Source organism: Podarcis raffonei, chromosome 2 (assembly GCF_027172205.1).
Source record: "Podarcis raffonei isolate rPodRaf1 chromosome 2, rPodRaf1.pri, whole genome shotgun sequence".
In the NCBI taxonomy this organism is placed as follows: domain Eukaryota; kingdom Metazoa; phylum Chordata; class Lepidosauria; order Squamata; family Lacertidae; genus Podarcis; species Podarcis raffonei.
Genome location: NC_070603.1, coordinates 83,993,596 through 84,007,003, shown reverse-complemented (window position 1 = coordinate 84,007,003; position 13,408 = coordinate 83,993,596). Strand labels below are relative to the sequence as shown.

Here is a 13,408-nt window from a genome sequence, read left to right as displayed (position 1 = left end):
TTCTAGGGGTGATGCACAGGGAATATCTGTTGCACAAGCAAAAGACATTGTGCAAGCTCAGGGTCTCCACTGGATTCAACCCTACTCTTCTAATCCTAAATACAAGGGGCAATCAGTTTGAGTACAGTTTAATTTTGAACAGAGGTGTGCATAGTGTGAATTCAACTTTAATCAAAATAGCCCCGCCATTTTATGATCTTTATGCATATGCAATCTTATGATGTATTTTTTAAAAAAAAATTAAAGTGACAGTTCAAGTCATTAGTACGAGCGTACAAAACAAAAACCTGAACACATACCTGAGAAAAATGCACAAGTCAGATACATACATTCCAAAGAAGAGTTGTTTGAGCAGGGAGAAAATACCTCCCTAACTTTGCAAGATAAAACCCTATTTTAAAAAGGGTTAAATCTCAGAGTCAGGAAATAAATCTCAAGACAAGCAAAAAAACAGCAAATAATAAAAAAAATGTTGACATATTGATGTTTTATTTTCATGGTATGGTGGCAAAACCCAGTTTCAGGAACATGGCTAAAATGCAAATGATAAATACCTCCACTTCAGAGAGTTTTCTGACCACTTCAATTTTTTCCTGAAGGACCCGCCTCAAGGACTCTTTGGCAGTTGTCTCATAGTTATGCTTGTCTTCCTGTAATGCTATAAGCTCCTTTCGCAAACTATCTTCTGTTTGATTCTGCAAGCAGAAATGCAACATGATGGAAATCTTAAAGCCATATGCTCAAATTACCATTTACAACAGTATTACATTAAGTTATGAAAATATTTCATCCATTTTAGGACTTCACTAGGGTTTTATCCTAGGAAATTTGATATTCCTTTAAAAGTTCCCCACCTTGTCCCTCATGACGTCTGAAAGATTCTTACCCTTTTTCAAATGCTACATTGTCTACCATTCTTGAAGGCAGATTTACTTCTGAGAAGTCATGTCAATATACCATTTGAAACTGAAGCTACTATGCTTGTGCTATGCAAAATTATAAGGTTTTTTCCTCATTAAAAAGAGAAAAGAAAAGGGGGAATGTTTCAGGGATGTAAGAGAGAGGTGCAGGCATAACACTGACTCCTTAACCATAGTTAGCAGCCAGGAGCTAACTTTGGAAATGCATACTCCCTTCCTTTTCAGGAAATACAGTCAAACCTCGGCTCCCAAACAGCTCCATTTTCAAACGATTCGGCTCCCGAATGCAAAAACCCCCGGAAGTAAATGCTCTGGTTTTCGAACATTTTTTGGAAGCTGAACGCCCGACATAGTTTCCGCTGAGTGCAGGAAACTCTTGCAACCAATCGGAAGCCATGATTCGAATGTTTCGGAAGCTGAACGGGCTTCTGGAATGGATTATGTTCGACAACCGAGGTTTCACTATATTAAAGACACACGCATATGTAAACTATGGTTAAAGAAACATCAGCAGAGACCTTAACTGCAAGGTGTCTGCTGATGTTTGCTCAACTGCAGATAACAAAAACCAAGGCTCCAGCTTAATCAGGATTTAAATCAAGCATTAAAATGTAATTGTAGATCTTGATTAAACAAGAATCATATTAACATTAACCATACTAAAGCTCTATGCTTATGTTTCACTTAGTTCTTAAGGCAAAATTAAGCAGGTAATTCACTCCCGAGGAAGGAAGGGGGAAGAGAAGATGCTATCATAGCAAGTGCCCAATCTCTTAACCAATATTAAGATGATGACAATGCTCCTTTTGCAGCAGCCCAGATCTGTGAAGCAGAATTTGAGAAAACATGCAGTGAAACCACAGAAAGCAACAATGGAGTTACAGGATTCTGTGAGATGGTTACATCTCTCTTAATACCTTTGCATTTTTTCTTTCTTTCCCCATTCATCTGTGGTAATTCTTGGATACAAATGAGGACCAGAAAGGTGTACAAAGTCTCTGGATAGGCCTGCTCATAAAATCCTGCCTCACGCAGCTAAGCCACTAGTTGACACCCAAGATCTTTGGCTATCTCACGTTGATTATAAAAAACTGCTCTGCTCCGGCTATTTTAAGAAAGCACTGAATGACTATCCCAGATAAGCTCCCCCTGCTCTCATGGCTGCAGTGAAAATAACACTTCATGCACAGATTGCAGAGTATAAAGTCTGCATATAAAGCAGTCATTTGACTTGATAATTTATATGATGATTTAGAATTGTTTTAATGTGAATCAGTCAACACTGCTTTTGAGGAACAAAGATTAAAATAACTTATCTAATCAGAGTAAAATGCACACTAAATTTAAATATTTATTTAAATACTTTAAATGATGGATAATTTAAATATTTATCCAAATAATGGATACAGTGGTACCCTGGTTCCCAAACGGCTTAGTTGACAAACAAATCGGCTCCCAAACGCCACAAACCCAGAAGTAAGTGTTCCGGTTTGTGAAAATTTTTGGAAGCCGAACGTTTGTTTCGGCTGTTGGCATTGTTTCCAGGGCCAATCAGCCAATCAGAAGCCGTGCCTTGGTTTGTGAACGTTTTGGAAGTCAAATGGACTTCTAGAATGGATTGAGTTTGAGAACCAAGGTACTACTGTACTCTGGTTTTATGAGCACCTCAAGGTGGCTTACATTTAAATGAAGCTTCATCATGAAAACAATAAACTGAATGTGAAAACAGAAGGAACAGTGAGTGGCAAGACGAAACACATTTTTTCAGAACTAACATGATCCTGGTACTGCCACACTGAATGGAAATGGCCACTGGCTTAGAATGCTTTTAAAATGTCAACCAGGACAAATTTCATTATACAGTCATAGACCCAATAAAAGCAAACACCAAAATCATACAATTCCTTGAGTACACAGAGTTCGTTTCCCCCCTATCGCTGGCTTCTAGGTATCATTGCTACATGAAACCTCCATGTCTAGAGGAAGTATGTCACTAAATTTAAAGGTGATGAGGGGAGGTGGCAACAGTGGAGCAAATGGTTCCCTGCCCTGCTTGTAGGCTTCCTGTTAACATGTGCATGGTCACTGTGAGATACAGGATGTTGACCTAGGTGGACCTTTGATCTGATCCAGAAAGGCTCCCTCTTATATTTGCTAAACAAATAATACATGTTTTGATATTATCAAGTACTCCAAGTTCTCAAACTCTAAATCCAAGCAAACTACGTACTTTTGAACATGCTTGTAGTTGGTTTCCCATAACCTCTAACCTTGATAGTAGTCTATCTTCATCTATCAAAGCCTGTTAGAAAGAAATTCAAGCACATTCATAAATTAGCAGCATCTAATACAGTAAAAACACACAGTGAGTATTTAATAAGAACGTGGGTTTTATGCAATACTATACTACCGGGGAAGCCAAGTGGTGTCCTCCAGATGTTGTTTGACTCCAACTCCCATTGCCCCTAACCACTGGCCATGCTTTACAGCATTGCTAACTACACTTCAGATTAGTTCACAGTAATCTATAGTTATGACAGATAAGTAGGTGCACTATCTGAAAAGGTCCAAAATCAACATCACACAAAATACCTGCCAACTAGTATCTGATGCCTCTTGTGTGACAGCAAGCAATCGCTGCAAGGTGGCCAATTTCTGTTCCAACATTTGTTCCCTATGTAAGGCTTCCTGCATAAGAACCAAAAAAAAATCCTATTAGTACAACACAGTAGCAATAGATATCAGCACTTATAAAGTAGAGTTAAATGGTTTAAAAGGGTGAGAGATTTCAACACACTGTCTTTTGTACCTCAGTGTTTATAACTAGATATGATTATTTTGGCTGAGCTGAGACATCAATGAACTCAGGTTCCCATATATGCTTAGAATGTGCTCTGGCCTCTTACAGATGTTGGGGCCCATCTCACTGTAGGCTTTGTATGAGTTTTAAAGACAAAAACACTTCAAGGACTACTTCTGTTTCAAGGAAAAGAAAGCAGCTCAGCAGCTATCAAAGTTCAAAGAAACTGAAAGAACAAGGCCAATTTCTCACCAAAATGTTCAAAGTTATCTTTACCGAAAACCACTAGGTGGCATACTTTACCCTTCTTTTTTAAAAGGGCTTGGTAGTCAATAGGAATACAGGCAACCCCAATTATGCAGGGGTTGTGTTTCGAGTTACCATGTACATACTGTACATGAAATCATGTATAATTGGAGCACCCATTGGAAAAGTCTGCAAACACCCTCTAAACCTCTGGAAACCCTAGAAAAACCCTTTGAAAAACCAACAGCCCAGTACCAGATGGGCAGAAATGGTGGCACTCAGTCTTCCTCATTGCTAGAGGATGATTTTCAAAAACCAAGTGGGGTAGACCAGTACCCCAAGGTGCTCGGCTGTGGGTCAAATTCACTGGGTAGGGCTGGTGGTGTCTTGCAGAGGAACATGGTGATGGGCAGCTGGTGCTTCTCTCTCTTCAGCTGTTCAGGGCACACTTGGGCAGCCTCCTGGTCCATGGATGCAGCTTCACCACAGGGGCCAACATTCTTTAAATTGAAGTGACTTTGAAGCAGGCCAGCCAACTGGAGCTGGCTTGGAGCTCCATCACAGGAGTGCACATACAGCCTGAGTGGCTTCTTGTGCAAGGTGTATCTGTCGACAAGGATACACTTGCAGTTCACGTCATCTAGCCACAGGTCCAGGGCCTCATGTACCTTCACCAGGGCCTCATCCCGTGCCTGGCTGGGACCTTGGCAGTTGTAGGTGTACAGGTACGCACTGCTCCACTGCCTGGATTTTCTTCTCCCGTATACTAAAGGCACATATGCTGGGCTCATTCTTGCCAAACTTGCATGCCATGGCGCACACACTCATGCCATCCTGGAAGCAGTCCAGCACTTGCAATTTCGCCTCCAGCGTGGGCACCACTCGCTGCTTCTTGAGTTTGTCGTCACCAAAGGAAGGTGATGGCGCCTTGCATTTAGGTGCTGCCTCAAAGAATGGCTTGAACATCTCCACCCCAAACTCTGCCAAACTCCACCACAATCATTCCCTCTCAACCTCCTTCCTCAAACTCCAACTCGCTACAGGCCTCAACGGTTGGTGCAAGGGCTCTTGTGACTGCAATTGCAAAGCCTCGTGAGATTGCTAGGTGCTGTTTTTGCGCCTTTTCCTGACCTTTCTTGGCTCTTCTGAGGCAAGTTTAGCAATTTTTAAATTCACTTCTCTGTTCAGCACAACGTGCATATACACAGTAATGTGCATACTGAACACGTGTAAATGGGGGGGATGTTTGCCTGTATATCTTCTCCTTAATCAGCTCAAAATACAACACCTTTACCACTACCCCCAAAATTGGCTGCACTTAACAATTTTGCACACAATACTACTACAATCAGAGGTTTGAAAATTGACACAGGCGGTTTCCAGAAGTCAATATTAAAACTGTTGAAACTTCCAGAGTGTAACCCTGCATTGATTGCATTCCCACCACTGGTTTTGGAAGCAGTGTACATGCATTAGTCTCAATCCATAACTATCCGGTTGTTTTTATAAAATGCTGCATTTTGATGCATTATTCCCCAAGCCAGCTTCAATCCTAATTGAAACCTAGATGTTTTAAGCTGGTAATGTGTACGTAGGCCAAGAGAAAAGAGAGATTTATATGGCTCACTCTTGTCTACAGTCCAGGAAGAAATGGATCAAAGGGAATACAAAAGGGGTAATGCCAGATAGCCCCTCTGGGAGAGCTGAAGTGCATTTAATTTTATTCCTTGTCGGTTAAGTATACTAGAACTCCCCATAGATACATTTTACTAGGATATAAAGGGAAAATGCCAATTGAGAATGGGGCTTAGGAGACTTGCAGGAAACATGTTCACTCCTGCAACTTGTTGTTCCAATCTACCTTAAATTTCATTGGGTATCTTGCCAAAGTGGGTATCAGATATCAGGGGGACTGGTTGGGGAGCAGCTACAGCAGTTTGGGGGCAAGACTGAAAGATGCTGCACTTGGGAGACAGAAGTTAGGAATACTAATCATAACAATGAGCTGAGATTAGGTTAATACTTGCATGCTACAGATACTAATTATGACTATAGTGCATGCATGGCAGGGAAAACACTTGGAACTGCTTTCTAGAATTTCAAACATTATAACAAGAAAGTCCATTATATGCATGATGTCACTAGCTGATCCAGTCTCAGCCTTACTCCTAGTATATTTGCCACACAGAAGCTCCTAACTGATTATGTAGAAGAACACTCAGTCAAACCTATACAATATAAAGGAACAGGAATTATACATATGCCCAAAAGAAAAGTTACCTGTAGATACTGAGAAAGCTGAAACAGTTCCTGAGAGTACATACTGGGAGTGTTAGCAGCAACCTGTGAAATTGAAGAACATATTTCTCTGAAACCCATAATACTTTCAATGTATATAAATTAAACCGAATCAACACATTCCCTTCTTTTCTTATTTTGGTTGTTTAACTCTCCTCTTAATCCATTCAAACACTTATGCAAACAAGTGAAGGCCTGTCATCAGTAGTTCACTTGATTTATGAAGTTAATAGCAAAACTGCAACAAAAAAAGGCTTTTATCCTCTAAAACGTTTGCAAGGACTTCCTTAATATCAGCATAAATGCAAGCTACTGTAATAAAGAAAAAAGGACACATGCATACATTTACAGAGCATCCTTATTTTGAGCTAACAGTTACCCCTATTTTTTCTTTTTATCATTGTTTGCTGGCCACCCTCAAATTATAAACTATTTGAAAGGTAAATAGAATTCCATTTTTTGTATACAGAACAGTTAGTATGAAGCAATCTGCTGGGTAGCAAGCCTACCCAAGCCTAATTAAGTTGCCCATTTTTTAAAGATGTTTTATTCCATTTTCTTTCTTTTCATTTTTTGACATGCTGGTTTTATGTATATTTGTCTTATTTCTCTAGATTTCTGTTACCTTTCTTATGTTGAAGAAATTAAGCTAGTAAATTGCTTAGCAACTTGATAGAGCATATTAATATGATATTAGTCATGGTACTGGAATGTCCATTGTGCAAGAAACCGTACGCACCCAGCCAATTGTAAAAGAATACATGTATGTACCTGTAAAGCACAAGCCAGCTTTTCAGTCAGCACTGGTCTTTAATCTATATTTACAACAAGATTAGTTAATTAAGGATATCTATAATTAAATTGTTGGGTACTGCACCCTTTAGGACTGTATACAACTGTAGCACAGTATTGGAGGCTAAACATAAAAAACTCATGGTATTAAACATCCTACCTCTGACTTTTATATTTGGGTTGTCTGAGAAATCTTATGTTAAAAAAAGCTTTCAAGCCCTAACTGGATAGCCAAAAAACAACTTTGGCTTATCACTATGGTTTGTTTGGAGTAAAGCAAACCATGATTTTTGGTTCAGAATGCAATGCTAAGTCAGCAATCATTGTCTGTTTTGCCTCAGCATAAGAAGGGAGAAACAAAGCAGGTGCAGGCTTCTTGTACATTGTAAATGTAGCTTTTACACAAATTCCTACAATCACATATTAACTTTTAAAAATATATTCTTGGTTTTGTTCGTTACTATGTTATATATTTTTTGTTTTTATATTGTAAACTGCCCTGCTATCCTTGGATGAAGGGTGGTACAGAAATTTAATAAAGAATAACAAGACTCATTTAGCTGCCCAGAGTGGCTGGGGCAATCCAATCAGATGGGTGGGGTACAAACAAACAAACAAACAAGATTTATTTTTCAAAAAGCAATTCAAGGGGCCGGGAATTATCAAAAGATGGGTTTTAGAATGTATTGATTTGTACTGATGATTTTAGAATGTATTTCAATTAATTGTGATTTCATGTAAACTGTGCTATTTTTACTGTTGTTAGCCACTCTGAGTCCGGCTTTGGCTGGGGAGGGTGGGATATAAATATATTATTATTATTATTATTATTATTATTATTATTATTATTATTATTAAGAACAATGTAAGACTGCTGATCTGTATGTGTCCTCCTAAGTCTGTACACATGTCCCTCATAAGTTTTGCTGTGTTGAATTTATCTTATATTGCTTTTAAGGCTTAAAAGGTAACATTTTTCACTATCATAACAAAAATTAAAAAGCAATTTGAGATGGCATAAAATTGTGCTTATATAAAAAATGGAATGCGTGCAGCCCTCAGGCACATTTCTGTCTCAACGCTTTCTTCAAAACCATTTTCTGCATCCCACTTTTTGACTGGCATCCTCAAAGCAGGACGCCCACACTTTCAAACAGTTTGGAAGTTATTGGGGTGGTAGTGGTGAGGAGATGTACTCAGGAATCAATATTCCCTTCATGTGTCTTTCAAAGCACTTGGCTCTTTTTAAAAGTGTTGTTTTTACGTCTATGTGTCATAAAGAAAGAAATGTTCTAGGACTTACCTTATCAACAGGACTTGGTAAGGGAGCATGGATGACACTGTAGAAGAAAAACATCACCGTTTAAAATATTATTATCCTTCTATATCCTTCTATTGTCCCTGAAGGAGCGGATTTGCAACCTGTGGGTGCTTCTGGGTCCAGCTTTGTCACTGGAGGCTTTGGTAGCCTTAGTGGCTAGTAGTGTCTTTTGCCAGCTAAGACTAGTCTGGCAGCTAGGACCACTCCTGGATCAGGAAAGCCCAGCCACAGTAATTCATGCATTGGTTACTTTCAGACTGAATTATTGAAATGCACTCTGTGTGGGGTTCCCTTGCACTTGGCCTGGAAATGGCATGCAGTGCAGAATGCTGAGGCACAGTTGCTGACAGCCGTCGGATCCTGTCAGCATATAACACCTCTGCTCAGACCTGCACTGGCTGCTGATTTGTTGCTGGGCCAAGGCCAGCGTGTCACTTTACTATCAGTATATAAGGCCCTTAACAGCATGAGACCAGTTTAATTGAGAGATCGCCTTACGCCACATCCAGCAACACAACCACTTCGATCTGCAGAACTGGCATTGTTACAGGTGCCACATAAGACACTTCCCTCATTTTTAAGCTAATGAACTTTTAGCGTGGCAGCACCCACACTTTGGAACTCCCTGCCTATGGACATCAGGTAGGTACTCTTTTCGGCACCTGCTAAAAAACATTTTGTTTAGGCAAGCCTATCTGGACATGTAGAAGGCTGACATGTGTTTTAATCTGGTTTTTAGCTTATCGTTGGTGTTAATTATTTTTTGAAAGTTTTAAATAGTTGTTTTTGTGGGAGATTACAGTAAAACATAACTATGCATGAGTGCTAGTTAGTGCATGACTGAGTAAAGGACCACAGCTGCATTGCTAAATAGACTCAGTTAGGACATGCCCCCTCGCCCCCAGAGAAGAAGTGAAGCTGCTTTCCTCCTTCCCCCTTCTTGCTGCACCGTGTAACCAACTAAGGAGGATGTGTGTAAGATTGCTCCCAAGCTTACAGCATATTCTGCATTTTCTACGCAAATGTGTTTTTGCCTATATTATCTTTGTTGCTGCGTGGAATAAGGCATGACTGAGACTTTGAATCTATAAGTAAAGCATTTTAAACTTAACGGCATGTGGTCTGCTCATTGCAAGGGGGGTAGAAAGAGGCCAGTTGCTGTGTGCAGCTGAATGGGTTAAAAAGGTCTAACATCCTATATTCCTAACATTAACGTGCCGCTTATTTTTATGAGTTTAATACTCTGCTACTGGGGTTCTCTGTATACTAGCCCCACTTTTTGAATGTAGGCACCCAGACGATTCTTTTGTTGTTTACCCACACACATGGGTCTACAGGGATTCATATAGTTATTTTCCCGATTTTTTAAACTTTTTTTTTACTGGTAATTTTATTGTTCTTTCTTTTTGTAAGCCACTTTGAGGCTTTATTACAAACAAGCAGTATATAAATCTTGTGAAATAAATAATAAATAAATAAATCGGATGTCTCGAAACAGATGAGCACTTAGGGTCTTATACCAAAACGGGTGGTGATGTCCCTAGCTCTGCAATATTAAGGTCATTGTATTAGACAGCAGTTTTAGTCCTGGTATGTAGAAATTCTTAACCATCTGAAACATGTTTGATATTAGAACAACTGCAAAGTTACACTTACTCTGACCGTAGCCTAGCTTCCATACCATCCGGGAGAAATAGTTTTATTGTTGAGACAATGCATCCATGGGTGACTGGAAAGAACATTAACATTGTAAGTTCTAAGTAAGTATTCAATAAAATTAGTCACTGAAAAGTGGAAACAACGAAACATTCAATAACACTGAAGTAATTCTGTCTGACAAAGAATAAAACAGTCAAGTGTACAAGCAAAGTTAAACCGAGGATGATTGGGTGTTGGTATCAAAAAGCTCAGACAGACTTAAGGCCCATGCCACTCTGTGATGTCAATCCAATTCTGAATTGTTCAGACAGCAGACACCAGAAAACTGTTTAAGACTGGGCAACATTTCAGACAACTCTTGAGGATCACAAAAAACCACAAGCTTGAAAACCACAAGTTTTCAAAAGTTATGCAAAAACAAGTACATGAAAATTAGATCAGTTGCCTAAGTGTGCAAGACCAACCTTAGATCACAAAGAGTAAGACTAAGAAACCCTATACTATTTCAGGCATGTTGATGAATTAATTTGGGGAACAAAAAGAATACTTTGCAACAATTAGAGGAGTCTGTAAAAAGCATAGTCAGAGATACATGATAATATGTGCTTGAGAAGAGCATTTCCACCTCAGGTAAAAGAGATCCGAAGCAGCAGGAACAGTATTTTACACACTTATAGTTTTTTGGTTCCTCTTCCAAAAGCAGCCCTCCTGACTCAAGCTCAAATGTCATAGAAACCTCTCTAGAGCATCAATCCATAAGATGTGAGGAGATGCCACTGAAATGTAGGTAAATTCCTTGTGCACAACAAGTTTTTGCATAAGCACACTGGCTTCATGCATCGTGGCAAAAGGAAGCTAAATAGAAAAGGTAGTTTTTATCCTAAGTGATATATTGACTTGAATTTAAATGCTGAAAAGAGAATTACCTGCCAAATTTGTTCAAATGGTGGTCACTACTTTCATGTGTAAATACATTTTGAAATACATCTAACCCAGCTAAAAGAAAAGCATACACTGTATGTTCCAGACTAGCCAGTTTAAAAACAAACAAACAAGTGTTAAATAGTGAGTTTATTGCCAATGTGCTATAGAGTGCTGGGCTCAGCTATGAAGCATGCTGGGTGGTCTTGGACAAATCATATTCTCCCATCCTAATTTCTTGTGGCTGCTGGAAGCCTGCATTGAAATGTTGATCTTGGAGAAGGGGCAGGAAATAAATAATAGTAAATAAAGTATCACATAGTAGTTCTATGGCACTGAATTCTACTTCTCCCTCTCACTAACTTAAGAAAAACAAACAAGATGGGTATTTAGAGATAAATATCATCAAATACAACACCCAATGTACAAAAAGAAGTGTTGAGATTAAAACATGTTCAGACGTCCATGAAGAGGCAGTCATCCTGATGAAAAAGCTACAGGTTTCATTTTAAAACAATTGGGAAACATATCAAGTTTCTGATGGACTGCTTCCGTTAAATCACATTTTATAAAATGTGAAAATTATGCAAGTCCACCGGTTTATTTTTCAGACGTTGCTGATTTCTGTAATGTTTTGACACTTGTCTGGAATTAAAAGCATTATCTGTTTGCAAAAAAAGGCATTACAGGATAGGCAACATGCAGAAAAGTAACAGCAAATCCAATGCTTATACAGAAGGTGTTCATTTATTTTTCTTTTATTTAAAGGACCTCTGTGCTCCCTTTCAATAAAACTATTAGGGCTAACTAATAACATACCATAAGTATGTAATGGCGCTGCCACACTACATGGTTTCTTAAATGTTTATTTGCATTTGTGTGTGTTGTTCTTCTAATCAGCACTCATAAGGGAGGTGCAGTTTTGACAGCAGCACAAATGGTTCTGACAAAAGCTGGAAGGGTTAAAAGCATCTCCACCAGCACCATAATACCAATCAGGATGGTATATCTGCCTGGATGCATGAAGATACTGCTTTTAAGAAGATACTGTAAAATACCAAATCTAAACTAAGTGCTTTGTTTTTCTTTAAAGCTTGCTTATGGATAGAACATACTTGAGATTCTCAACTTAAAAACAAAGGAAAGAAATTGATCCGTACCCTTACCTTTCCGCGTGTTCTCCGTCACATCTACGCCAAATTGAATGATATCACCAGACAGAATTTCACATGGTGGGCTTTCCTCAGATCCTCTGCTCAATCTCTGACTATTTATAAAGGTACCATTGCTACTCTTAGTGTCTTGAAGATAGAACTGTAAGAAAAAGAGATAAATTTAAGTCACCTGCAAGAAAAATGTTACATTAAAGACTAAAGGCAAATCCAATTTTAAAATGATCGTCAGTCCACAAATGGGTAAATAAAAATAGCATATGCATAATTATCCCACTACACATTAAGAAGTAATGATAATAACAATAATTCCTATTATCACATACCGTATATTATTATTATTATTATTATTATTATTATTATTATTATTATTACTACTACTACTACAGCACCATGAATGCTTTCAGAGCAAACCAAATGTAAAGAGTTGCTTCCTCAAAAGGTTTAGAGTCTAATTTTGAGAGTTGTAGAAAAACAAAAGTGGGGGAGAAAGGCAAGGAATGAAAGGAAGAATGTACAAGACAAGCGTAATATGGGATGAAGGTGAGCAAGCACAGTTACATATAACTGGGGATGACAGCTTTGTTGTAACTGGGGGTGACAACTAAACCATTAAAGCCAAATGCTTAATGGGTAAGGTGGGCTTTGAAAGAGATAGCAATATGTACTGGGTGGAGCGTCCTGGTTCAAGGACAAAAATGGGATATGTAATCATTTCAGAGGGCAGAAGACCCTTGGGTGACTGTGAGTGGTAGATTTGGAGGAATGTAAGGATATATCAATAAATAAACATGAAAAGATAGTTTGGGGAAGGCTGTGGGGAATGGATGCAAATAGTATGGGAAACCAATGCAGATATTTAAGGAAGTGCATTGTATAGACTGAGAGATGAGAGAGAGGGTATGAGCTGGCAGCAGAGTTCTGGATGGGGCTGAGAAGACTAAGACAGTGTTTTAGATGATACTAGCATTATACAAGGTGTCATAGTGTGGTAAGAGAAAGTTAAGGCAAATAGTGAAAAGGAACAAAATAAAAAGTGATGGCTTCGTGGAGGTCAAGGGGAAGTGGCTTTAGTTGCTTAGTTTCCAAGTAAATCTATTAACACAAGTTCCTTCCTTTCTCTCCAGAAGCATCAATTGTAAAGGTTATGGGGATTCTCCAGATAGCACATAAAATGTTTTCACACCAAAATATATTTGCATACACTGGTTGCTAGGTGAGTGGATGCTTTTCAGTACGCTTTGAAAATCTTTTACATACCCCAAACAGTAGTGGATTG

General features: G+C 38.8%; 1 protein-coding gene across 21 annotated transcripts in view; it reads right to left on the bottom strand.

Annotated features, from left to right (window-relative positions):
* SLMAP (sarcolemma associated protein) overlaps nt 1-13,408 on the bottom strand; it is a 96,996-nt gene that overhangs the window by 40,677 nt on the left and 42,911 nt on the right. For 11 of the 21 annotated variants that reach the window (XM_053377888.1, XM_053377902.1, XM_053377887.1 and 8 more), the window contains exons 3-9: nt 12,118-12,271; nt 10,034-10,106; nt 8,360-8,396; nt 6,247-6,309; nt 3,513-3,608; nt 3,151-3,222; nt 555-695 (exon numbers count right to left, since the gene is read on the bottom strand). In XM_053377888.1, coding sequence (XP_053233863.1) covers nt 555-695; nt 3,151-3,222; nt 3,513-3,608; nt 6,247-6,309; nt 8,360-8,396; nt 10,034-10,106; nt 12,118-12,271 — 636 coding nt within the window. The remainder of the gene's footprint in view (nt 1-554; nt 696-3,150; nt 3,223-3,512; nt 3,609-6,246; nt 6,310-8,359; nt 8,397-10,033; nt 10,107-12,117; nt 12,272-13,408) is intronic. The other 10 variants (XM_053377891.1, XM_053377893.1, XM_053377899.1 and 7 more) reach the window with 1 other exon arrangement.